We start from the raw sequence: 27,053 nt of genomic DNA on the forward strand, positions 1-27,053 counted from the left end.
ACCCGAATACATGAGCCCAGTGAGACAAGTAGAAGAGCAATACGCAAAGTGACTCTAACCTGAGTAATGTTCAAGAGCTTTAGAAGATCGTATTCAATTGATTTTTAGCAATTTAAGAGAAGAAAAATTCACTGAAGATACCAAATGTAGAACAGATCCGCAGTGGATGAAAGAGATCCTCATCTGGATCATGACAAAAACAAAACACAGAAAAATACGAGCTACTGGATGTACAGATGAACCTGTAGCGCTCAGTATAGACAAGACCAAGACAATAGTGTGGAAGCTTATAGGGGAGGCCTTCGTTCAGGTGGAGAATACTACAACCTTATAATTATGTTTATCATATACATGTGAGTGTGTGTGTGTGTGTGTTTACACACACACACACACACACACACACATACATATATATATATATATATATATATATATATATATATATATATATATATATATATATATATATATATATATATATATATATATATATATATATATAGATATATATGGAGTTCAGAAGATGAATGCTTCTATAATGAAAACAGATAAACTTGATGGTCACAATTGATTTTTCCACAATTAAGTCCAATCACTTCCATGAACAACAGAAACTTCAATTAAGAAATTATCCACTATGGTGAGAGGAGTGACACAGTGAAGAACAATCATCTAATACAGAATCACTTTTGTCATCTGTTAATTTCTGCAAACAACAAAATACCATTAACTGTTAGTATAGTTTCGCCTGCACAAAAGCTACACCAGGACGTGTTTCACATCCAGTATTGTGTCTTACCTGAGCTGCCATCATCAAAATGAGGAAGACTGGAGAAGTGTGAAGCAGGTGAGAGGCGCCTTCTTTTTATACCTGCCTGGGTCGAAGTCATGTGACTGACCAGGAGCCACGTGATTGGTCGGCGGTGTAAAGAAGGCTGGTGGGTGTTGACGAAAGTAGAAACTGGTGCCCAGATGTTCAGTCAGGTTTTGAACGGTAACTTGATACTAGCGTAAGGGAACTGCACTCATCATCATCATCATCATCATCATCATTAGAAGTTGTAGTAGTAGTAGTACTAGTACTTAATAAACAAATTAATTTATTCGTATTAACATGTAAGTTCATTGTGATGTAAGGGTTAATGTGTTGTACTGGCACTCCTCACTAGTGCAGTCAAGGACGCTTGACAATAGTATCTCATGGTAATAACTCAGTGTTTGTTTGTGTGTGTGTATAAACATATTACCAGTTATACTCAATCGGTAAACTGACCAAATTTGACCCAATTAATAACTAACTTATATCTATGTAGTTATCAAACACATCACAATCTATTAAATACCATCATATTCTATTTGTTAATTACCTCAGTAAATAATTAAGCATTATCAAATTAAATGCTTTATTATTATTACTAAAAGTTATTTTCTCTGAGGTGCTTTAGTACTTATAACCTTCGTTAGTAAACTGGGATTTGGATACTATGGGTGAGTCGGGGCCTCATTCACACGGTGGTCTGGAAACCTCACAGTGTCCTTGTGACACACGAGGTGTTGGAGCTGACACACTGAGCCTCTGTTAGTCTGTGTGTGTTGGTGTTGCTCACTACCCCAGCCCGACGTACTCTGTAGGCTGCTGCTACAAACTACAGCTGGCGTACGGTTGCTGATTCACCACCCCGCCTCACTCTCTGTACTATCGATGGTGACTACAAAAGATAGGTACTGCTGGCTGGTTGCTGCAGATGGGTACTGCTGTCTGGTGACTGCTGATGGGTACTGCTGCCTGGTGACTGCTGATGGGTACTGCTGGCTGGTGACTGCTGATGGGTACTGCTGGCTGGTGACTGCTGATGGGTACTGCTGCCTGGTGACTGCTGATGGGTACTGCTGTCTGTTGACTGCTGATGGGTACTGCTGCCTTGTGGCTACTGATGGGTATTGCTGCCTGGTGACTGCTGATGGGTACTGCTGGCTGGTGACTGCTGATGGGTACTGCTGGCTGGTGACTGCTGATGGGTACTGCTGGCTGGTGACTGCTGATGGTACCGCTGGCTGGTGATGACTGCTGGTGGGTACTGCTGGCTGGTGGCTGCTGATGGGTACCGCTGCCTGATGACTGCTGATGGGTACTGCTGGCTGGTGACTGCTGATGGTTGTGCTGGCTGGTGGATGCTGATGTGGGTGCTGCTGGCTGATGACTGCTGATGGGTACTGCTGGCTGGTGACTGCTGGTGGGTACTGCTGGCTGGTGGATGCTGATGGGTACCGCTGCCTGATGACTGCTGATGGGTACTGCTGGCTGGTGACTGCTGGTGGGTACTGCTGGCTGGTGGATGCTGATGGGTACTGCTGGCAGTTCTCCTGGGGAAAGATATAGCTACTAAGTGCAAAAAAGTGTATACAATCTTAATATGTTAGCTATCTTCCCATTAGAGATAAAGTGTTGTGCCATTTCACACATAGTGTGCTTGGACATGTCCCTAAAGGGTTTTACCTTCACACTGTCGAGGACGTAGTGCTCAAGTGTGTGGCCATATGTCTGGCCACACACTTAACATCTAGGTTTGTTCACATCTGCTTGAGGAACGTACTGCCAGAGGTACTTATATCCTAATCTTAGTCTAGCTGTTACAACATCTTGCAGTCTAGTGATCTTGTTTCTTGCTCCATATTCATGGATTGACCATTTCCTGTTTGCACTTGTCTGCTTGCGTCAAATTCATCAACAAGTTCTTTCCTGATTACAGTTTTAAAGTTTCTTTTTGACAGACCCAGACTGTATTCAGCAGTGTCTTTGTTAGACGCGAGTTTGGCGAGGGCATCAACTCTGTCATGTTCTCTGAGGCCTATGTGAGAGGGGATCCACAACAGTTTAATCTTGACACCCAGGTCAACAAGGTACGCATATCTGTGTTTGGCTTTGGAGACAAGCGCGTGACAACTTAAGTTGAGGGTGCCAAGGGCAAGTAGTGAGGATAGAAAATCAGTGATGATGAGACTGTCACTGACAGTGGTTTCAACAAATTTACTGAATGTGAGTACGACAACTAATTTAGTTTGTAGAATGGATACCCAGTTGTTAATTCTAACTCCTTTCTCAATTGTATTACCGTTAGGTTGAGTCACAACGACAGCACTTCCAGCCCTTCCACAGGCAATGTTAGAGATCCGTCAGTGTAGAATAAATCACTGGTTCCCAAACTGGGGGCCATGGCCCCCCCAGCAAAATTTAGGGGGCCATAAGCTGAGGCTATGTACACATAAAAATCCCAAGCCCCACCACACTAGAACAGCCAGTCAGCAGCTGAGCCAGCCAGAGATATGGATTGGGAGAGGGGGGCCATGGATAAGGATCATATATGAAAAGTGGGTAATGATCAGAAAAAGTTTGGGAACCACTGGTAGATGGTCTGTGTGATATTATCATCAGTCTGTAGGGTGTGTATGTGTTCAAGAGCTTTCACTTTAGCAGTATGTTAGAGATAAAGACTGTGCGTAATTCTTTAGGCGAGTATGTCGGTATTGTGATATCGAAGGGAACTGTCCGCCAGGGTGGTAGAAAGCCCTGTTGTGTCTCAACTTTGCACAGATGGTCTTGTCCAAACATCTTCATGGTAGCTGTAGTTTGGATCCATTTAGATTCACTAGTCCCATGATTCATATATTCTAGCAATTTTAGGAAACAATGTTATCAGGATCACCACGTAAAAGCCTCAGGACTATCATGAGGTTGACTTCAATTATTCTACCTCCGACACTGGGTATACCTAGTTCTTTCTTCATATTGAGTACTTTAGTGCTCATGGGACAGACTAGGATAATTCTGAGGGCTTTACTTTGCATTTTTCGAGTTTGTCAATGATACTGGATACTGCTCGCTGTCGCCTGCTGCTGCAACTGGATACTGCTGGCTGATTGCTGCTGATGCTACTGGATTCTCCATACCGGCGCGTACTCCCTGCTGATGCGTGCTCCCTGCTGATGTGTGCTCCATGCTGATGTATGCTCCCTGCTGATGTGTGCTCCCTGCTGATGTGTGCTCCCTGCTGATGTATGCTCCCTGCTGATGTGTGCTCCCTACTGATGTGTGCTCCCTGCTGATGTGTGCTCCCTGCTGATGTATGCTCCCTGCTGATGTGTGCTCCCTGCTGATGTATGCTCCCTGCTGATGTGTGCTCCATGCTGATGTGTGCTCCTTGCTGATGGGTACTCCTTGCTTGTCCCTTTGAAGTCTGATTTAAGGACCATTTATTTTCGTATTACTTTCACACACCTGGCTCTTAGGGCACTTTGTAGTACATATATGATGTTAAATTAAAAAAACCCATTATATTAATAATTAGAGCATCATTTACGATGGTAGGAACTCCTGATCCCATCAGGATTTTCAAGGACCAAAATGGCAATTCCCGTCAGGTGTCTATGAAACACAAAATCTTGAAAAATAATCACTTTATTAGGCAGTGAAAGCTTTATCTGGCCTGGGTTATAAAATTATTTTTTTCTTAGTAATGAAAAAAAAATGAATTTCTTTGCAAAATATTTTCTTTTATTCTTTAGCACTACGAATTAAAAAAAATAGAATGTACAAGTATTTCAAAACTATGGGAAGTGTTATGTGTATGCATCTGTAAGCTATTGTACATGTCAAGACTTTATGCATGATATTCACGGAAGCAGTTTTTCGCTGCATTACAACAGAGGAGAATGCCACAGTGGCTACATATTGATGTTGGCCTTGATTCTACACATTTCTTTGAACACACTTCACTTCTTCCTTCTTTGCAAGGAACTGAGGCCAATGGACACCAGTGTTGGTGAGTCTGACTGAGGAAGGAACACTGTACTCAACTTTCCGCCGTTTAGCAGAGCATGGGGTACATCGATTCTTGGAAAATATGAGAAGTCCTTTTGGAAGTTCCCTTCGAAAATCCGATAACCTGTCAGAGGTGTAAACATCAGCTTGTCTATACTCAACATAGGCATTGATAACACTCATGTCAAGCAGGCCAAAGAAGATTCTATGCCACCATTTCATACTCTTTATGTTTGCTCCATACAACTGCCGAAGCATGTCGTGCTTATCGACACCTCCCATATTGGCATTATAGTCCTTCACCACTTGGAGACATGTGATTACCGACTTGGTTCAATTTTTTCTTTTCACTGTACAGCTGTGGTTGAAACTCCATGGTAATTAGAGACAAAGTGAGCTGGTTTATTATTCATCCTCTTACATGCAGTTATTCCACTGGATGTAGATCTGTAGTCAAAGTTCCCTCTCTTTAGGGTCTTGTCAATTGCGAAGGGAGGGAAATCCTTTCTCGAATATCTGATTGTACCGCATGCTAGAATCTTTTGGGCTTGCAAGATTTCCATTAAGGGAATTGAAGAAAAATAGTTATCAAAATAACTTTGTGGTTTTTACCATTTAGATGTTGAGTTAGTTTGTAAACTACATCTCCTCCTAAAGGCCTAAACCCAGTTCCTTTCTCTTCGTGGTTGTAATATCCTTTTCATTAATTTTGCCAGTGTATATTTCAAACTTGAAGATATAGCCATCACTGTCTGCAAGACACCACAATTTATAGCCTCTCTTGATGGGTTTCATGGGGTTGTACTGCTTCAAGCTGCTTCTCCCTTTGAAGCGAATCATGGATTCGTCAACACAGAGATGTTCACCAGGGGCTCTTTGCTCTCTGAACTTGGCATTCAAATAATCAACAAGAGGCCTAACTTTGAATAGTTTATCCTTATGCTTTGGATCCATTTTAGTATTGTCATTCAAATGTAGATTACCAAGAATTTGGATGAACCTATCACCAACCATAGCTACTTGAATTGGGTGGACATTCATATCATCCCGTCATCCAATAATGGCGCACTGAAGGAAGTCGATGGTACCCCCATCATAATGTTAAATCCTAGAAAAACATAAAGCGTATTTTTTTTTATACTTGCTGGTTTACCTTTCTGAACACTGTACATAGTTGATTGAAAACAAATTTCATCAATCAGTTTCTCATCAAAGAGTGTAAACAATGCTTGAAGACCAGTACTAGCTGATAACTTATCTTCTGTGACTGGCTGAAACTCTATGTTTCGTGCTGCTTCGGGTTTTTTCATCCATCGTCTTCGTGAGTTGTTTTGTTCAGTTTCACATGGTATATCTTCATCTTCTTTGGAATATGTAGTTTCCTTGTCACCTTCGTCTTCATTTCCAATGTAAATCACACAATGCCGGTACGGTTTTGAGCACGATCTAGTGCATAATATGGCTGCTGTTGTAAAACTGGAACATCATCATCACAGTCTGATTCCACATCTGTGTCATTTTCAAAATCTGAGGGCAGCTCCTGTAGTACTTGTAAGTAACTTGTCACTTCAAATCCTTTGGAACGCGATGCCATATGTGGAATACAATACAATTGTCACTTGGGTGGAAAAAGTCTAATTTCTAATATTTTTTAACTGAAGAAAGCTTGAAAAGTACCTAGTTTATTGCAATCACTAGTATATATTTCATTTTTTTTTTAAATATAAAGCTGTACAAGGTGTGGTCATATGTAGAATAGTATAAAGTACAAACAAAGGTTGTTTTTAGGTTGCACAACACAAAAACTTGACAAATCTGACCTAAACTTATCATCCTTACTCAACCTTTTCGTGAAATAACATATACAAAAAACAAAAAAACATAGTTTTTGAAGTATCTGGGCATGTTTAGATATCATTTACTTAGCCTGAAATGCAGTTCGTGCAATGCTAAACAACTGCCTTAAGTTATATTGCTGAACTTCAGAATTCAAGACGAAGATAAAAATTCTTATAGTTATCCGTAAGCCAAACTGTATGAGAAAGAAGAAACCTTACCCAGGGCCAGGAGTTACCAAGACCAGTTTGATAACAGACACAGCAGAGTAATCCTTGGGGAAAGGCGGTGTGGTCAACGAAAACCCATGCAGAGTAGAGTTCCAGATAGGTGGGATCCTAGGAAGAGAGAATATAATGTGGAGAAAACCATCCAGTATCAATAACATCATGATGCCATATAGTATTCACCTATGCGCCTGATGGGAATTCACAGTAAGGGGATCCTGGTGGGTACTGACCCCACCCATACACTCTTCTTATAATTATGTCAATGTAAAGTTATCCCAAATCAACAAGTTATCCATAAATGTAACATATTTATGAATATATTTACAAAACTTAGTGTTGAAACTCACCTTTGTTATGTTGATGTGGGGGTCTAAAGTGGAGGTAGTTTTTCTGCTGTTCCCACCTCAAAATGCTTGTTTTGATCTGCCACATGTTCAGCAACAAGGAGCGATTGTTGCTAGATGTCTCTCTAAAAACGTTTCTGGGTGGGAACTGAGGGTCCCCACAGGCTTCAGTTGCATCTAAGTGGATCCCTTAGACTTTTATGCCGACAAATAAGAGGTGGGACCTAGAATTCCCAACAGGCTTCAACGGGTTATAGTGTACTCCCTGCTGATGGGGACTCCCTGGGGATAGATACTCCATGCTGATGAATACTACCTGCTGATGGATAGTCCCTGCTGATTGTGTACTCCCTGCTGATGGGGACTCCCTGCTGATGGTGACTTCCTGCTGATGTATACCGCCGTCTGACAGGTAAAGTCCCACTCGAACGTATTACTGGTGTACTTAGTTTACGTTAGTTTTATCTTGTGTCATCATGAAGTTTGGTCAAAGTTTATACAGGCATATCCAGGGTAGAGTTTATGTTGAAATACGAGTTTCTTATCTATCTTCCAATAAAATCCCTGTAGTTTACTGTGATACCGTAAATGTAATAAGTGCATTAATTCTCTACATATTCTAGTTACTGTATTGGCTATACATCGTAATTTTTAAATTAACTTTTCAACGTAATTATTGGATTTTCTCGAATCTGTAATTATCATGTTACCTTTGTGGTTTCTCTATCTTTATATCGTCATGGAATACATTGTTTTTGGAAGGCCGTCAATATGCTCACTTTAAACCACAGTATTGTTACCGTATCTTATATGTAAGGCAAGTGGTAAAGGTACTGTGCTCTGTAGGGGATCACTTATTACCTATCATTGTTCAGTCCTTCACGACGAGACTGCTTTTTACGTTAACGTTGATGTATATTTATTTAGTTATTGGTAGATAGGTGGGTAGTTAGATAGACATAGGTAATGTAGTGAAGCTACCTTCGAGCTCTCCTGACTTTCCCGCGTGAGGCAGGGCTCTGCAGGTGGTGAGGTGTTGCGCATGAGCCGAGTATCGACTCTACCGAGTTGCCATCCGTACAAATTCTTCTCTAATGTTGCTATTTTACTTATGTCTTATGCATTGATATTATTTTACGTTGAAGAACAAAAAATATGATGCTCGTTTATAAATTGTAAGGTAGATGAGTTTTGATTATTTAATCGAAATATTTTTGCTGGCAGAAGGACTGAAGTTTCTATTCTGTGCTGTAAAGTTGTTTTATGAAGAAGATTGAATTTTGTTTATTCAGATTAAACTTTAGTTAAATTATTTTAGTATTTATTAAATAATTAACTAACTGCTACTGTCGAAAGACATAAAACAAAAAAAAAAGCAATAGGAGCGGAAGGGAGGGCTGATATAAAGGACTAATTGGTAACTCTCCTCAGTCCAGCAGCAGGATCCAGCTGCTTCAAAACGCACCAATGTCAAAATGGCGCAAGTGAAGTCCACCCGGATAAGTCTAATATTATGGGTGTTTTGTGTGTGCGTGTGCATCGCGAGTGCCAAGGGGGACACCACTAGTGATAGAGTAAACCCCGAAAACCAACACGATGGCCAAACAACCACAGTGCACCACAAGTCTACCGCCACCCAAAAAAAACACAGTCCAAAGCCACTGCTAACGACTGGCGATGTTGATGAGCAAGAAGGCGTATACAGCCCCTCAAGTAGCAGTAGCAGTAACATTAAGACGAGCTCGGACTGGCAGGGCAGCAGTAGTCAAGGCAGTAGCAATGGGGGGTCGGTGAAAGAGGCAGCCAACAAGAGGAACATCAGCAGTCAGGGCAGTGGAGCAACTGCCCAGGAACTGAGATCAACTACTTCCCTGGCGGGGAACCTCCTGTTGTTGCTCATCTCCGTCGTCATCGCTGGTTCTCTCTTCGTTACGCTCCTCTGCTTCATACACAAGTGGAAGGAGAACATGGGCACAGCGTGAGTACTCCATCTTGAGTGTTATTCCCATGTAGCTGCCCGTACCGTACCTAGCAACAAAGAGTTCGCAGTAGCTTGTTACACCCCCTACAGTCAACCCACTGGAAATATAAAATTAATATCCTCATGGGACTCCAGGGACCTCGCATAACATTATGCACGAACAACAAAGAAAGGGTATGGTGATCGTTCGTGTGTGGATGAGTTAATACGACTGCCGATCAATTACCACAGTTACCCATGGCATTAATAGTTGTATGAGTATAGATTATGTCTTTTATCAGTTACGTTTATATACAACATGAACATATAAATCTGACAGAGAAACAACTTTAAAGGGAAACTGACCCAACGTCCTCTAGGGTTTTTTCTCATCCCCAAAACAAAAATTTCGATTCAGTCAAAGGGTTAACGACGCCATAGTGAGAGAATGAATGAAATTAGCTGACATGTTTCTGTAGGAGGGACAATAATTACCCGTCTGTGTCCTGGGAATAAAGTGGTGAAATTGCGTAAAACGGTGTAATTCATTCTAAGGGTGTTTACCTAGTGTGTGTGTGTGTGTGTGTTGGTTAGTTTATGGGTGTGTGTGTGTGTGTGTGTTGGTTAGTTTATGGGTGTGTGTGTGTGTGTGTGTTGGTTAGTTTATGGGTGTGTGTGTGTGTGTGTTGGTTGGTTTATGGGTGTGTGTGTGTGTGTGTGTTGGTTGGTTTATGTGTGTGTGTGTGTGTGTGTAGGTTGGTTTATGGGTGTGTGTGTGTGTGTGTGTTGGTTGGTTTATGGGTGTGTGTGTGTGTGTGTTGGTTAGTTTATGGGTGTGTGTGTGTGTGTGTGTTGGTTTATGGGTGTGTGTGTGTGTGTGTGTGTGTGTGTGTGTGTGTTGATTTGGTTTATGGTGTGTGTGTGTGTGTGTGTTGGTTTATGGGTGTGTGTGTGTGTGTGTGTTGGTTAGTTTATGGGTGTGTGTGTGTGTGTGTGTGTTGGTTTATGTTTGTGTGTGTGTGTTGGTTAGTTTATGGGTGTGTGTGTGTGTGTGTTGGTTGGTTATGGGTGTGTGTGTGTGTTAGTTTATGGGTGTGTGTGTGTGTGTGTGTTGGATTTATGGGGTGTGTGTGTGTGTGTGTGTTGGTTGTTTATGTTTGTGTGTGTGTGTGTTGGTTAGTTTATGGGTGTGTGTGTGTGTGTGTTGGTTAGTTTATGGGTGTGTGTGTGTGTGTGTGTGTTGGTTGGTTTATGGGTGTGTGTGTGTGTGTGTTGGTTGTTTATGGGTGTGTGTGTGTGTGTTGGTTAGTTTATGGGTGTGTGTGTGTGTGTGTTGGTTAGTTATGGGTGTGTGTGTGTGTGTGTTAGTTTATGGGTGTGTGTGTGTGTGTGTGTGTTGGTTAGTTTTGGGGTGTGTGTGTGTGTGTGTGTTGGTTAGTTTATGGGGTGGTGTGTGTGTGTGTGTGTGTTGGTTTATGGGTGTGTGTGTGTGTGTGTGTGTTGGTTGTGGGTGTGTGTGTGTGTGTGTGTGTTGGTGCTGGTTATTTACGGGCGTGTGTGTGTGTTGGTTATTACGGTGTGTGTGTGTGCTGGTTAGTTTATGGGCATGTGTGTGGTTGGTTAGTTTATGGGCGTGCGTGTGTGTGTGTTGGTTGGGGTTTATGGTGTGTGTGTGTGTGTTGGTTAGTTTATGGGTGTGTGTGTGTTATTTATGGTGTGTGTGTGTGTGTGTTGGTTATTTGATGGGCGTGTGTGTGTGTTGGTTAGTTTATGCGTGTGCGGCTGGTTAGTTTTATGGGTGTGTGTGTGTGTGCTGGTTAGTTTATGGGTGTGCGTGTGTGTTTGTTGTTTATGTGTGTGTGTGTGTGTTGGTTATTTATGGGTGTGTGTGTGTGTGTGTGTTGGTTAGTTTATGGGTGTGTGTGTGTTGGTTAGTTTATGGTGTGTGTGTGTGTGTTGGTTAGTTTATGTGTGTGTGTGTTGGTTATTTATGGGTGTGTGTGTGCTGGTTAGTTTATGGGTGTGTGTGTGTGTGTGTGTGTTAGTTTGATGGGTGTGTGTGTGTGTGTTGGTTAGTTTATGGGTGTGTGTGTGTGTTGGAGCTAGTTTATGTGGGTGTGTGTGTGTGTGTGTGTGTGTGTTATTTATGGGTGTGTGTGTGTGTGTGTGTGTATATAGTTTATGGTGTGTGTGTGTGTGTTGGTTATTTATGGGTGTGTGTGTGTGTGTGTGTGTGTTAGGTTTATATGTGTGTGTGTTGGTTAGGGGTTTATGGGTGTGTGTGTGTGTGTGTTGGTTAGTTTTATGGGTGTGTGTGTGTGTGTGTGTGTTATTTATGGGTGTGTGTGTGTGTGTGTTGGTTAGTTTATGGGTGTGTGTGTGTGTGTGTGTTGCTATTTATAAGTGTGTGTGTGTGTGTTAGTTTATGGGTGTGTGTGTGTGTGTGTGTGTTGGTTATTTATGGGTGTGTGTGTGTGTTATTTATGGGTGTGTGTGTGTTGGTTAGTTTATGGGTGTGTGTGTGTGTGTTAGTTTATGGTGTGTGTGTGTGTGTGTGTGCTGGTTAGCCTATGGGTGTGTGTGTGTAAGCTTGGTTAGTTTATAAGGTGTGTGTGTGTGTGTGTAAAGTTGGTTAGTTTGTGTGTGTGTGTGTGTGTGTTGAAGGTTTATGGGTGTGTGTGTGTGTGTTGGTTAGTTTATGGGTGTGTGTGTGTGTGTGTTAATATGGGTGTGTGTGTGTGTGTTAGTTTGATGGGTGTGTGTGTGTGTGTGTGTGTGTTAGTTTATGGGTGTGTGTGTGTGTGTGTGTGTTAGTCTATGGGTGTGTGTGTGTGTGTGTGTGTGTGTGTTGGTTAGTTTATGGGTGTGTGTGTGTGTGTTGGTTAGTTTAGTTTGTGTGTGTGTGTTGGTTAGTTTATGGGTGTGTGTGTGTGTGTGTGTGTTAGTTTTATGGTGTGTGTGTTATTTATGTGTGTGTGTGTGTGTGTGTGTTAGTTTATGGGTGTGTGTGTGTGTGTGTGTGTGTGTTGGTTAGTTTATGGGTGTGTGTGTGTGCTGGTTAGTTTATGTTTGTGTGTGTGTGTTGGTTAGTTTATGGGTGTGTGTGTTGGTTAGTTTATGGGTGTGTGTGTGTTGGTTATTTGGCGGGTGTGTGTGTGTGTGTGTGTTGGTTAGTTTATGTTTGTGTGTGTGTGTTAGTTTATGGGTGTGTGTTGGTTAGTTTATGGGTGTGTGTGTGTGTGTGTTGGTTAGTCGATGGTGTGTGTGTGTTGGTTAGTTTATGGGTGTGTGTGTGTGTGTGTGTGTGTGTTGGTTAGTTTATGGGTGTGTGTGTGTGTGTGTTGGTTAGTTTATGTGTGTGTGTGTGTGTTGGTTATTTATGGGTGTGTGTGTGTGTTGGTTATTTATGGGTGTGCGGTGTGTGTGTGTTGGTTATTTATGCTCAGGTGTGTGTTGGTTAGTTTACGGGTGTGTGTGTGTGTGTGTTGGTTAGTTGCCTATGGGTGTGTGTGTGTGCTGGTTATTGGCGGGTGTGTGTGTGTGTGTGTGTTGGTTATTTATGGGTGTGTGTGTGTGTGTGTTGGTTAGTTTATGTTTGTGTGTGTGTGTTAGTTTATGGTGCGTGTGTTGGTTAGTTTGGCGGGTGTGTGTGTGCGTTGGTTAGTTTATGGGTGTGTGTGTTGGTTAGTTTACGGGCGTGTGCGTGTGTGGTGTGTGTGCTGGTTAGTTTATGGGTGTGTGTGTGTGTTGGTTAGTTTATGTGTGTGTGTGTGTGTTGGTTAGTTTATGGGTGTGTGTGTGTGTTGGTTAGTTTACGGGTGTGTGTGTGTTGGTTAGTTTATGTTTGTGTGTGTGTGTTGGTTAGTTTACGGGTGTGTGTGTTGGTTAGTTTGGCGGGTGTGTGTGTGTGTGTTGGTTAGTTTATAAGTGTGTGTGTGTGTGCTGGTTAGTTTATGTTTGTGTGTGTGTGTTGGTTATTTATGCGGTGTGTGTGTGTGTTGGTTAGTTTATGGGTGTGTGTGTGGTGGGTGTTTAGTCGGCGGTGTGTGTGTGTGTGTGCTGTTGAATATGGGTGTGTGTGCGCTGGTTAGTTTATGGGTGTGTGTGTGTGTGTGTTGGTTAATATTATGGGTGTGTGTGTGTGTGTGTGTTGGTTGGGCTTTATGCTTGTGTGTGTGTGTTAGTTTGGCGGGTGCGCTATTAGTCGATGGGCGTGTGTGTGTGTGTGTGTTGGTTAGTTTATGGGTGTGTGTGTGTGTGTGTTGGTTAGGTTTATGGGCGTGTGTGTGTGTGTGTGTGTGTGTGTTGGTTAGTCGGCGGCGTGTGTGTGTGTTGGTTAGTTTATGTGTGTGTGTTGGTTATTTATGGGTGTGTGTGTGCGTGTTGGTTAGTTTATGGGTGTGTGTGTGTGTGTGTTGGTTAGTTTATGTTTGTGTGTGTGTGTTGGTTAGTTTATTAAGTGTGTGTGTGTGTGTGTTGGTTAGTTTATGGTGTGTGTGTGTGTGTGTTGGTTAGGTTTACGGGTGTGTGTGTGTGTGGTTGGTTAGTTTATGGGTGTGTGTGTGTGTGTGTGTTGGTTAGTTTATGTTTGTGTGTGTGTGTGTGTTGAATGGCGGTGTGTGTGTTGGTTAGTTTATATGTGTGTGTGTGTGTGTTGGTTGGTTTATGGGTGTGTGTGTGTGTGTGTTGGTTATTTGATAAGTGTGTGTGTGTGTGTGCGCTGGTTAGTTTATAAGTGTGTGTGTGTGTTGGTTAGTTTATGTGTGTGTGTGTGTTGGTTAGTTTATGGGTGTGTGTGTGTGTGTTGCCAGGTTTATGGTGTGTGTGTGTGTGTGTTGTTGTTTATGTTTGTGTGTGTGTGTTGGTTAGTTTATGGGTGTGTGTGTGTGTTGGTTAATGGGTGCGTGTGTGTGTGTGTTGGTTAGGTTTATGGGTGTGTGTGTGTGTGTTGGTTAGTTTATGGGCGTGTGTGTGTGTGTGTGTTGGTTGGTTTGCTCAGGTGTGTGTGTGCTGGTTAGTTTATGGGTGTGTGTGTGTGTGTGTTAATATTTATGGTGTGCAGGTTATTAGTTTATGGGTGTGTGTGTGTGTGTGTGTTGGTTAGTTTATGGTGTGTGTGTGTGTGTTGGTTATTTGATGGGCGTGTGTGTGTGTTGGTTAGTTTTATGGGTGTGTGTGTGTGTGGTGTTGTTAGTTTATGGTGTGTGTGTGTTGGTTAGTTTATGCGTGTGTGTTGGTTATTCTTATGGGTGTGTGCTGGTTATTTATGGGTGTGTGTTGGTTAGTCTGGTAAGGTGTGTGTGTGTGTTGGTTAGTTTATGGTGTGTGTGTGTGCTGGTTAGTTTTATGGTGTGTGCTGTTAGTCGAGCGGGTGTGTGTAAGGTTAGTCGGCGGGTGTGTGTTGGTTAGTTTATGTGTGTGTGTGTTGGTTAGTTTATGGTGTGTGTGTGTGTTGGTTATTTACGGGTGTGTGTGTTGGTTAGTTTATGGGTGTGTGTGTGTGTGTGTTGGTTAGTTTATATGGTGTGTGTGTGTGTGTGTGTGTTGGTTAGTTTATGTGGGTGTGTGTGTGTGTTGGTTAGTTTATGTGGGTGTGTGTGTGTTGGTTAGGTTTATGGGTGTGTGTGTTGGTTAGTTTATGGGTGTGTGTGTGTGTTGAAGGTTTATGGGTGTGTGTGTGTGTGTGTTATTAGTTTATGGGTGTGTGTGTTGGTTAGTTTATGGGTGTGTGTGTGTGTGTGTTGGTTAGTTTATGGGTGTGTGTGTGTGTGTTGGTTATTTGCAAAAAGGTTAGTTTATGGTGTGTGTGTGTGTGTTGGTTAGCTGGTGGTGTGTGTGTGTTGGTTAGCTCTATGGGTGTGTGTGTGTGTGTTGGTTAGTTTGCGGTGTGTGTGTGTTGAATAGGTTTGCGGGTGTGTGTTATTAGTTTACGGGTGTGTGTGTGCTGGTTATTGGCAAGGGGCGTGTGTGTGTGTGTGGTTGGTTAGTCGATGGCGTGTGGTTGGTTAGTTTATGGGTGTGTGTGTGTGTTGGTTAGTTTATGCGTGTGTGTGTGTTGGTTAGTCGGCGGGTGTGTGTGTGTGTGTGTGTTGGTTAGTTTATGGGTGTGTGTGTGTTGGTTAGTTTATGGTGTTGGTTATTTATGGGTGTGTGTGTGTTGGTTAGTCGGCGGTGTGCGTGTGTGTGCGTGTGTTGGTTAGTTTATGGGTGTGTGTGTGTGTTGGTTAGTTTATGGGTGTGTGTGTGCGTGTGTTACAGTTTATGGGTGTGTGTGTGTGTGTGTGTTGGTTAGTTTATGGGCGTGTGTGTGTTGGTTAGTCGGCGGGTGTGTGTGTGTGTGTTGTTATTTGCGGTGTGTGTGTGTGTGTTGGTTAGTTTATGGGTGTGTGTGTGTGCGTGTGTTGGTTAGTTTGATGGGTGTGTGTGTGTGTGTGTGTGTGTTACAGCCTGGGTGTGTGTGTGTGTGTGTGGCTGGTTAGTTTATGGGTGCAGGTTATTAATGATGGTGTGTGTTGGTTAGTTTATGGGTGTGTGTGTGTGTGTTGGTTAGTTTATGGGTGTGTGTGTGTGTGTGTGTTGGTTATTTATGGGTGTGTGTGTGTGTTTAGTTTATGGGTGTGTGTGTTGGCTTAGTTTTATGGGTGTGTGTGTGTGGCTGGTTATTTATGGGTGTGTGTGTGTGTTGGTTATTTATGGTGTGTGTGTGTTGGTTAGTTTATGGGTGTGTGTGTGTGCTGGTTAGTTTATGGGTGTGTGTGGTGTTGGTTAATTATGGGTGTGTGTGTGTGTGTTGGTTAGTCGCGATGGGTGTGTGTGTGTGTGTGTGTTAGTTTACGGCGGTGTGTGTGTGTGCTGGTTAGTCGATGGGCGTGCGTGTGTGTGCTGGTTAGTTTGGCGGGCGTGTGTGTGTGTTGCTTGGTTTGGCGGGTGTGTGTGTGTGTTGGTTAGTTTGGCGGGCGTGTGTGCTGGTTAGTCGAGCGGGTGTGCGTGTGTGTGTTAGTTTATGGTGTGTGTGTGTTGGTTAGTTTGCGGGTGTGTGTGTGTGTGTGTTAGTTTATGGGTGTGTGTGTTGGTTTAGTTTATGTGTGTGTGTGTTGCTAAGGGTGTGTGTGTGTTGGTTAGTTTATGGTGTGTGTGTGTGTGTGTTAGTTTATGTGTGTGTGTGTGTGTGTGTGTGTTATTTATGTGGTGTGTGTGTGTGTGTGTGTTGGTTAGTTTATGGGTGTAGGTGGGTAAGTTAGTTTATGTAGGTGTGTGTGTGTGTTAGTTTATGGTGTGTGTGTGTGTGTGTGTGTGTGTTGGTTATTTTATGGGTGTGCTGTTAGTTTATGGGTGGTGTGTGTGTGTTAGTTTGATGGCAGTGTGTGGTGGTGGCAGCAATTTACGGGTGTGTGTGTGTGTTGGTTATTTGTGTGTGTGTTGGTTAGTTTATGTGTGCGTGTTGGTCAGTTTATGTGCGTGTGTGTGACTGTGTGCGCGCACGTGTGACTACTTATACACGCGTACCTATCCCTCGTGTAATCAATAGCTTCTGTTTATTTTATAAGGAATCCAGAATAACACACCTGTACTTTACCTGTGTTTATTGCCGTCCATAAACAAACACACTCAAACACCATGAAACAAACACACTCAAACACCATGAAACAAACACACTCAAACACCATGGAACAAAACACTCAAAACCTGTAAACAAACACACTCAAAACACCATGAATTACACTCAAACACCATGGAACAAACACACCAAACAACATAAAACAAACACACTCAAACACCATGGAACAAACACACTCAAACACTATGGAACAAACACTCAAACACCAACAACACTCAAACACAAACAAACACACTCAAACACCATGGAACAAACACACTCAAACCCATGGAACAAACACACTCAAAGAAAAACAAACACACTCAAACACCATGTAAACACACTCAAACATCATGAAACAAACACACTCAAACACATGGAACAAACACTCAAACGCTGTTAAAAAACACCTCAAACACCATTAAACAAACACACTCAAACACCATGAAACAAACACACTCAAACACTATTAAACAAAACACTCAAACACCATGAAACAAACACACTCAAACATGAAACAAACACACTCAAACACTCTGGAACAAACACTCAAACATAAAACATCTCAAACACTATTAAACACACTCAAACACCATGAAACAAACACACTCAAACACCATGAAACAAACACACTCAAACACCATGAAACAAACACACTCAAACACCATGAAACAAACACACTCAAACACCATGGAACAAACACACTCAAACACCATTAAACAAACACACTCAAACATCATGGAACAAACACACTCAAACACAATTAAACAAACACACGGTCACCTGTATACCACTCATTACCTGTGCCTCATTATGTTGGAGTAATTATTGGTGATTTATTCAGACGACACCTGTCATGACATCTGTGTATGATTGTCAGGTGTGTGTGTGTGTGTGTGTGTCTGTCTGAGAGAGAGAGAAGGAGAATGTATGTGCATATGTGAGTCCATGTGTACAAATTGTGTGTTCGTGTGTGTACAATAATCTTTCTCTAAATATACAAATAATTATAATAAAAAAAATAGGTTTTAATTAACAACAAATAGCAATTCATAATGTTACTTCTCATTACAAATATAATTACCAAGTTACAATATTATTAGTTGCAGTTCGTAGAAAATGGTACGGGAAATATCCATATAGTGACGTCACCGGATCTCCGTATTCGTGATGTCATAGTCCCCCCATTGTGACGTGACAGTCCCCATACAGTGACGTTAATATTTGTGGTACACGTCAACGCCGGGGTGTGTATACCTAACGAATCAATACAGTGATAAGATCATCACTCCCTCCTCCTCCCTTCCCTCTCGAGGATACAGTTGACTTCCCGTGCCTGACTCACACATCTGACTCATGTTAGTTACTCCCTCGTGCTGTCTACTCATTCCTTCGTCCTGTCTAGTTAATCCCTCACGCCGTTTAGTCACTCCCTTACTGATTAGTCATTCCCTCGCACCGTTTAGTCAATGTATTGATCACTGCACCACGGTGTATTGATCACTGCTCGCAGGTATATTGATCACTGCCCCAGTATCTGATCACTGCCCCGGTGTATTGATCACTGCCCCCGGTGTATTGATCACTGCTCGCAGTTTGATCCTGCCCCTGGTGTGATCCTGCCCATTGATCACCCCAATTGATCACTGCACCTGGTGTATTGATCACTGCTCGCAGGTATATTGATCACTGCCCCGGTGTATTGATCACTGCCCCTGTATTGATCACTGCCCCCGGTGTATTGATCACGCCTGTATTGATCACTGCCCCAATATTATCACGCCCCTGGTGTATTGATCACTGCCCTATTGATCACTGCCCCGGTGTATTGATCCGCCCCTGGTGTATTGATCACTGCCCCTGGTGTATTGATCACTGCCCATGGTGTATTGATCACTGCCCCTGTTGATCACTGCCCCCAATATTGATCACTGCCCCTGGTGTATTGATCACTGCCCCCGGTTTTATCACTGCCCTGGTTTATTGATCACTGCCCCTGGTGTATTGATCACTGCCCCATGGTGTATTGATCACTGCCCTCTGGTGTATTGATCACTGCCCCATGGCGTATTGATCACTGCCCCCGGTGTATTGATCACTGCCCCGGTGTATCGCACTGCCCCATGGTGTATTGATCACTGCCCCATGGTGTATTGATCACTGCCCCTGTATTGATCACTGCCCCAGGTGTATTGATCACTGCCCCTGTGTCTTGATCACTGCCCCCTTATTGATCCTGCCCCCTGGTGTATTGATCATTACCCTGCATTGATCATTGCCCCTGTTGATCTGCCCCTGTGTCTTGATCAGTGCCCCTGGTATTGATCACCCTGTATTGATCACTGCCCCTGTATTGATCACTGTCCCTGGTGTATTGATCACGCCCTTGGTGTATTGATCACTGCCCCTGTGTATTGATCACTGCCCTGTATTGATCACTGCCCCTGTATTGATCACTGCCCCTGGTGTATTGATCACTGCCCCTGGTGTATTGATCACTGCCCCTGGTGTATTGATCATTGCCCCTGTTGATCCTGCCCCTGGTGTATTGATCACTGCCCCTGTATTGATCACTGCCCCTGGTGTATTGATCACTGCCCCTGGTGTATTGATCACTGCCCCTGGTGTATTGATCCTGCCCCTGTATTGATCACTGCCCCGTATTGATCACTGCCCCTGTATTGATCACTGCCCCCTGGTGTATTGATCACTGCCCCTGGTGTATTGATCATTGCCCCTGTATTGATCTGCCCCTGTATTGATCACTGCCCCTGGTGTATTGATCACTGCCCCTGGTGTATTGATCTTTGCCCCTGTATTGATCACTGCCCCTGGTGTATTGATCACTGCCCCGGTGTGATCATTGCCCCTGTATTGATCACTGCCCCTGTATTGATCACTGCCCCTGGTGTGATCTGCCCCCTGGTGTATTGATACTTGCCCCTGTATTGATCACTGCCCCTGGTGTATTGATCACTCCCGGTGTATTGATCTTGCCCTGTATTGATCATGCCCCTGGTGTATTGATCACTGCCCCTGGTGTATTGATCTTTGCCCCTGTATTGATCACTGCCCCTGGTGTATTGATCCTGCCCCGGTGTGTATTGCCTTATTGATCACTGCCCCCTGGTTCATCTACATAAGGCTCTACCTGGTGTCCGTATCTAATCAACATACACAGTGAGGCCCTCGGGGTATTGATCGTGGCTCCACCTGGACACTAATACCTTACACACTTACCTGACTGACTCTCACACCTGGACACAAATACCTGACTCGCACTCATGGACACTCATACCTTACACACGAACCTGATTGACTCTTACACTTACAGCTCGCATACCTGGACACTAATACCTTACATCCCTACCTGCTTGACTTACACACGTCTACCTGACTCGCACACCTGGATATTAATACCTTACAACACCTTCCTGACTTTTACACATCCACCTAACTGAATCTCACACGCCTATTTATTTGATTTTTACACTTGCTTAACTGACTCGCACGACTACCTCCCTGCCTGACTCACACGGCTAACCTACCTGCCTGACTCTCACGACTCCCTGACTGACCCTTGCCCCCGCTGCCTCGCCTACCTGACATTTACACGGTACCAGCAACTTGTCACCTGTGCTCCCGACTCCTTCATCAACACACTATATAGCATTCTCTATACATAGCTCACTCATTGATTTTATCTCCGAATGTTCCTCCCGCTTTGAATTCATCTTTATCAGTAATTAAAGCAGCGGTTTTTCCTCTCTCTCTTTCACCTTTTTATTTTATTTAGCTCAATGCCCTCCTCTCCTGATCTGACTGGTGAGATATTTTTTCCTATCTTACGTGAGGTTTTTTCGGGTGAAGTTTAATGTAGGTGGTGGTCTATTCCTTGGTTGGTCTTTTGATTCTGTATCTGAATGGAGACGCTATGAGAGATGCTGAAAAGACAAGACCGAGTTTGAAAGGGATTTTTTTTTCTTTAGTCCTTTCTGTTGACGTAACAAAGAGACATGTCAGGGACCATAAATGTAACGAGTAAATTTTTTTTTTTTTCATTTCAGTTCAGGATTCTTATCTCCTTTCTCTTGAAATGTTAATGAAGATTTTAAGAGTAAGAGACAGTAACATGTGTTTTAGAGAGACGGGGCAACTGTGAGATGGGTGTAAACAAAGATACGGTATTACACAATTTAAAAAAAGACGGAGGCGTTGCGAGAGGTGTAAACAGAGAGGTAAACCTTCTCTGTGTGGGACTACAGTATTGGTCCCTGACGTCACGGGGAGGGTCATGGTGGAGGGGCTGTAGGCGCCATTTATCCCTACTGTGTTGTCTGCTGTTAATTTAAAGTAGGAGGGTGGGAGGGAGAGAATAGAGCGAGGGTGGGAGGGAAAATAGAGAGAGGGTGGGAGAAAGGGACAGAGAGAGGGTGGGAGAGTCGGACAGAGAGACGGTGGGAGGGAGAGAAAGAGCGAGGGGTGGGAAGGAGGAATAGAACAAGGGTGAGAGAGAAGGACAGAAAAGAAGGAAAACAGCGAAGCAGGGTGTGTGGGAAGGGAGGGATAGAGAGGGAGAAAGGGAAAGAAAAAAGGGAATGAAGTAGGGAGAGGGAGAGAGGGAGGGGTTAAAAATAAAAATATGGAGAGAGAGAGATAATTAGGGAGACAGTGAAAAAGAAAAAGAGTTGGACTGGAAAAGAAGATTGAAAGGCAGGTAGGGAGAAAGACGGGGAAATATGACAGATAGAAACAGACAGGAAGAGACACGGGGTGGTTTTATCGCCTTTACTGTCACCTTTAAGGAGGGAAGAGATACAGAAAGAGAGATGGGAAAAGAAAGGGAAAGAATAAGAGAGAGGGACAGAAAGAAAGACAGGTAGAAAGGTACAGACAGACACAGACAGACAAAGAAGGCGAGAGAAAGCCACACATTTGTCTGGTGACTTCGATTTGCTTAGTATGTTACTGGGCTGTCCTGACTGGTTGTCCTGACTGGGTTGTCCTGACTGGGTTTTCCTAACTGGGCTGTTCTCCTCACATTTTTATTATATTTAGGACAATAGCAATACAGTATTATCCCCTGCAATCAATACTCGTAATCATTAGCTATATATATTTTTTCAATAAAATTATGACCCACCGAATACAGTACTGAAATATATCCTTCCACTTTTTAATATATTTTAGGATGTTTTCATAATTCTGACTACATATTTGTAGAGACTTTTAACTGGCTATTTTTTTTTAAAGCGCGAGCAAAATTAATTAGCGCATGAAAAGTCCAAGGAGAGTGACCTGGATGTACAGTGCAGTGGTCATTATAACTTTGAACACACCTGAAGTTGTTTTCATTATTTTGTACGTGTTTAAGGGTTTAGTTCAGAGATTTATAATTGGCTGACGCTGATTTTGGGGGCCATAGACACACTACATACTGTATGTGATCTGTACACACACATTACAGAATATATATATATATATATATATATATATATATATATATATATATATATATATATATATATATATATATATATATATATATATATATATATATATTGGTTAGCTGGAACTCGCCAATAGGTGGATTTGAAATCAGGTTAGAATTTTTCCGGAAAAATTATCTCAGTTCCGGGTCTGTGAACAAGTTTCTGGGGACGAAAATCAGCTGCATTTTCCAGGAAAAAAATCCGAGAGATTTTATCATGCACCTATACGACCCCACAAGTCAGGCGCGTGGGTGGCCTAGTCGCTTGGATCCTTAGTTTATATTATAATGCCATTATAAAAGGTTGCTTCCTCTCTAGCTGCTGTTTTTGCATACAAATTGTGCTGTCCAGTACTGTACACTACTGTACCAGGACACAATCAGCTAATAATACATCGTTAATGCGGTGTTAAGACATAAAAAGTGATTACAGTTACATATATTGTAAGCTAGTGATCTTCTTACTTGCTCCATATACATGTTTTACATTGAAACATCTCATCACAGTAAACAGTGGATTGACTATTTCCCGTTTGCACTTGTCTGCTTCCGTCAAATCCATCATTAATTTCTTTCCTTATTACAGTTTTAAGGTTTCTTTTTGACAGACCCAGATTGTATTCAACAGTGTCTTTGTTAGACACGAATTTGGTGACGTACACATATTTGCGTCTGGCTTCAGAGAAAAGCGCGTGACAACTAAAGTTGAGGGTGTCAAGGACAAGTAGTGAGGATAGAGAAACAGTGATGATGAGACTGTCAATGACAGTGGCTTCAATAAATTTAATAGCTGTGAGTGTGGCAACTAACTCATTGTGTACAGTGGATTCCCAGTTGTTCATTCTAACTCCTTTTTCAATTGTATTACCTTTAGGTTGGGTCACAACGACAGCACTTCCAGCCCTCCACAGGCAGTGTTAAGAGCCGTCAGTGTACAGTGGATGGTCTGTGTGATATTATCATCAGTCTGTAGGATATGTATGTGTTCACGAGCTCTCATTATGGCAGTGTGTTGGAGATAAATACTTTGCGTAATTAATTAGGCGGTTATGTCGGTATTGTGATATCGAAGGGAACTGTCCTCCTGGGTGGTAGGAAGGGCTATTGTGTCCCAACATCTTGATGTGTGTAGCTGTAGTTTGGACCCATTTAGATTCACCAGTCCCATGATTCATATATTCTAGCAATTTTAGGAAACAATGTTGCTAGGATCACCTCATAAAAGCCTCAGTTCTTTCCTCATATTTAGTAAGTACTTTGGTGCCAGATTGTTTGTTGAACACCTTAGTTTTTTCAGTGGAGATAATAAGACCGAGGTTCTCACAGGCTGCGTGTACATGGTTCAGGGTGGTTTGCATTTCACGATGAGTTTTAGTATGTACAAGAATATCATCAGCATAGCTTATTGTGATATTGCTGGGGTTGTCTGGTATTTAATTTAATAATGCCTTCATAAGAACATTGAAAAAGGTGGGACTAAGTGCAGCAGCCCTTCTGTTAGTGAGGTAACCACTTATCCAGTATAACAGCCCACCTCCTATATCCATTTTGGCTAGTTCGTACTATATAAGTTGCCTGCTAGCAATATAAAATGCAGCTTTTAGGTCAAGAAATGTGGTGTATCTGTCTTTCATCACCATGTACAGTTAAAAGTGTAGTGATACAATTATGTACACTTTTACCATGGGTGAAGTCATGTTAGGAGACATGTGTTCTCTGATTATATATAAGAGTCTGCCAAGAACCATCCTCTCAGGAGTTTTACACAGGCAGCTGGGTAGTGATATGGGACGAAAAGCATCAGGCTGTCCCGCCTTCGGTAATAGTACTGCAATACTGCTGGTAAATGATGTGGGTAGTTGGCCCTCGGCATAGCTCATATTGTACAATGCCAATAATGGATTACCCGGCACACGCCTTGGTAGTCTTACGATATTATAGGTGACTTCATCCTCACCAGGGGCAGTGAGTGGATCTACCCCTGGCGAGGGCGGAGTCAAGCTCCCACTCATCGTACTGTTTGTCCAGCATAAAGTTAATGAGATTACTTCTCTCTACAGACTTCGTATCAAGGAGTTCTCGAGTCCTATTTGGTAACATGTTATAGCTAGAGTCATGAGCCCATATTCTTATTAGCTCATTCGACTTTTTCAGCAGGTCTGGATGGGAGGTAAAAACAGTAGGCACTACTGTTTTATTCAATTGTTTATTCCTTGATAGGAAGGGATCCTAGCTGTCACTAGTACCCTAAATGCACAGAATCATCTGGCAAGGTGACAAGTATATACAGTATAAATATTATAAAGGGCTTATAAAGCTAAGGAAGGATGTTCTAACACATAATCAATATTATTTAAAAATATCTGGCCGTATTGGGAGGATCATCGTTCCGTCAGGGGTTCTGTTTTATCTCTGTTTTTATGTCCCTCCAGGCTTTGCTAAGGGAAGTATGTTGGTTCAGGCTATTAGAAAATGTTGTTCATGTATTTTTTTCGGAATTCGTTCGCACGCTCCCTATGCGGTAGCTTGAGGTGTTCTCACTTTTTTGCAACCCTTACTTATCCTCCATGAGTCTTTTTTTTCAGTTTGGGGTCATCAAAGCACTGCTATTATCTGTTCCTATAATGTTGACCACATTTACTTCACTTTTTTTTTTGAGTGGTGGTTATTATTGATGACGAAAGCATATGTCTTACAAGATCGTCATGGAAACTTTGGTAGTTGTCCGGTTTGTAATCCTTGTACCAGTCATAGTTGAAGTCTATGAAATGATTTTCACGATCTTGCTTGATTTTGAGTCCACGTCTGTTGACTCTATACTAACTTGGATTGGTTTGTGATCAGTGACTACATCAGAGCTATGAGTTGTGTATGATAGATTAAAACTAACAAACTTGTCTAGAGCCCCGCCATAGATGTGTGCGTTAGGCGTGTGAGAGTGTGTGTATGTGTGAAGACGTGTGGGGATGTGTGTGTGGAGGTTTGTGTGTGTGGGGGGATATGTGCATGTGGGTTTGTGTGTGAGGACGTGTGTGGGGGTGGGGGTGTGGGTGGGGATGTGTGCGTGCGTGTATGGGGGGTAAGACTCCAGAAAGACCAATATTCATGAAAGTAGTTAGAAAGTTAACTTTATGAGTAATAATACATGAAATTCCAACTTTTATTTTTCCAGTCTTGCATATTTTCCCGTAGCGGTAAGAAATTGTACTTCGGTATAATACGACTGACCTCCCTTAACTGGAAGGGAAGGCGGGGTTTTGGTTCTTGCCTTGACCCATGTAAAATGTGCGTGTGTAAAGTTTCTGGTCTCTCCTTCCGTTTTAGAGCTATAACTGGAGCAAACAGACAGAAACACTCACAGACAGACAGACAGACAGGCCCTTTCATTATATTATTATTACGGATTAAGTAAGTGTTAAGGAATGCTGGACTAAAGCGTTTCTCGTCCGCGTTTTGACGCGATATTCGTAGAAACTGAGAAATCTTTTTTCTTTACTCTGGATGGGTGGATGGAATCTCTCTTGGGTTAAAAACAAAAACAGTATCACCGCGAACTCCTTAAATGATCCCACAAGTAGTGTTTAAAGAGAAGCTCCGAGTCTACAACAAACAAAAGGTTAAACTTGTGTACTGTTGAAGTGATCTCGTGGCAAAGACCTTCAGTCGTTATGGTGTTTCCCAGGGTTCTGTGAATGAGTTTTCGATAAAGGAGAACAAATTTCGGTCCAAAATAGTCCTCTTACAGACTTGAAGGACGAATGTCTACTGCGTCTTTGGTTAATTGCTAGGATTTATGTATGTAATAATAATTTAACTTTGCCTAAACATTTGTCGATCTACCTCTGCTTTGGCTTCCTTTTATCCCCGGTGTAGTGAAAAACTCCTTCATTGCACATCTCGAGTGGAGCCAATGGGATGTCAAAAAATTTAATGTAGTGTGTCTGAATAATTTATTAGTGAAACAACTAAAAATTCCATAATAATACACGAGGTAGAAAGACGAGGGCCTACGCCACCGCAGCTCTAAATACTTTCACCACTGACACTATTAATTTGGGAAGAATAAAATACATACACTTTATATATAAATATTTAGCTAGAGTAGTCTATGCGCTATATGTAAATAGTAAAACGTCTACGAGTATAAGTTACATCTCATAGCCTCATTCTATTATAATTAATCCGTGTTACTAACCTCTTGATCGTATCTCTGTTGTTGAAAACTCTAAATATCTGTTATACTGTAAGGATTCTTTATACTACCCGATTGTTATGGCCTCAATATTACCCAACTCAATTGTTCCTACAGAGTTGCACCGGAAACAACATCAAGCCAGGATTAGATAGCTTCATATCTAGGTATATAATATAACATACTATGATACTCTTAACGTGGGCAGATTGGATCCTGGTCACGGGGTTAGTGATGTTTCACTCCACCATGGCTTCAGAAGTCTTGTTTAATGTTATTATACAGGGTGAGTCAAAAGTCTCCATACTTAGGCAAAATGATCACTTTATTATGCAATCACTTGTAAGTCACAAAATATGCTCTATGTGGGCACCATTACACTGAATGCACCTACGGATGCGTTCCTCCCACTGATGGCGAACGCACGTTAACAAGTCTGGTGTTATGCGCGCACACGCATCACGAATGTTTTGTATCTTCACCTGGTACACCATGGCCTTTAAGTGCCCCCACAAGTAAAAACCAAGATGGGGCGCCACCCCATTACGGTATCCGCGTGCGCCAGTGGCTGGATCAGCAGTTTC

At 42.5% G+C, this 27,053-nt stretch overlaps 2 protein-coding genes across 2 annotated transcripts in view; one reads left to right on the forward strand and one right to left on the reverse strand.

Annotated features, from left to right (window-relative positions):
• Nucleotides 1–1,696: 1,696 nt before the first annotated feature.
• Nucleotides 1,697–3,786, reverse strand: LOC121871341 (amelogenin, X isoform-like). Its single transcript, XM_042373560.1, has 2 exons — nt 3,771–3,786; nt 1,697–2,364 (listed from the first exon to the last, which is right to left on the reverse strand). Exons 1-2 carry the CDS (start codon nt 3,784–3,786, stop codon nt 1,697–1,699), a joined length of 684 nt encoding a protein of 227 aa, XP_042229494.1.
• Nucleotides 3,787–8,670: 4,884 nt separating this feature from the next.
• Nucleotides 8,671–27,053, forward strand: part of LOC121871506 — a 41,246-nt gene continuing 22,863 nt past the window's right edge. The window contains exon 1 of the mRNA XM_042373904.1: nt 8,671–9,207. Coding sequence (XP_042229838.1) covers nt 8,705–9,207 — 503 coding nt within the window. The 5' untranslated portion in view covers nt 8,671–8,704. The remainder of the gene's footprint in view (nt 9,208–27,053) is intronic.

This window comes from Homarus americanus, unplaced genomic scaffold (genome assembly GCF_018991925.1).
Source record: "Homarus americanus isolate GMGI-L3 unplaced genomic scaffold, GMGI_Hamer_2.0 scaffold45698, whole genome shotgun sequence".
Classification (NCBI taxonomy): domain Eukaryota; kingdom Metazoa; phylum Arthropoda; class Malacostraca; order Decapoda; family Nephropidae; genus Homarus; species Homarus americanus.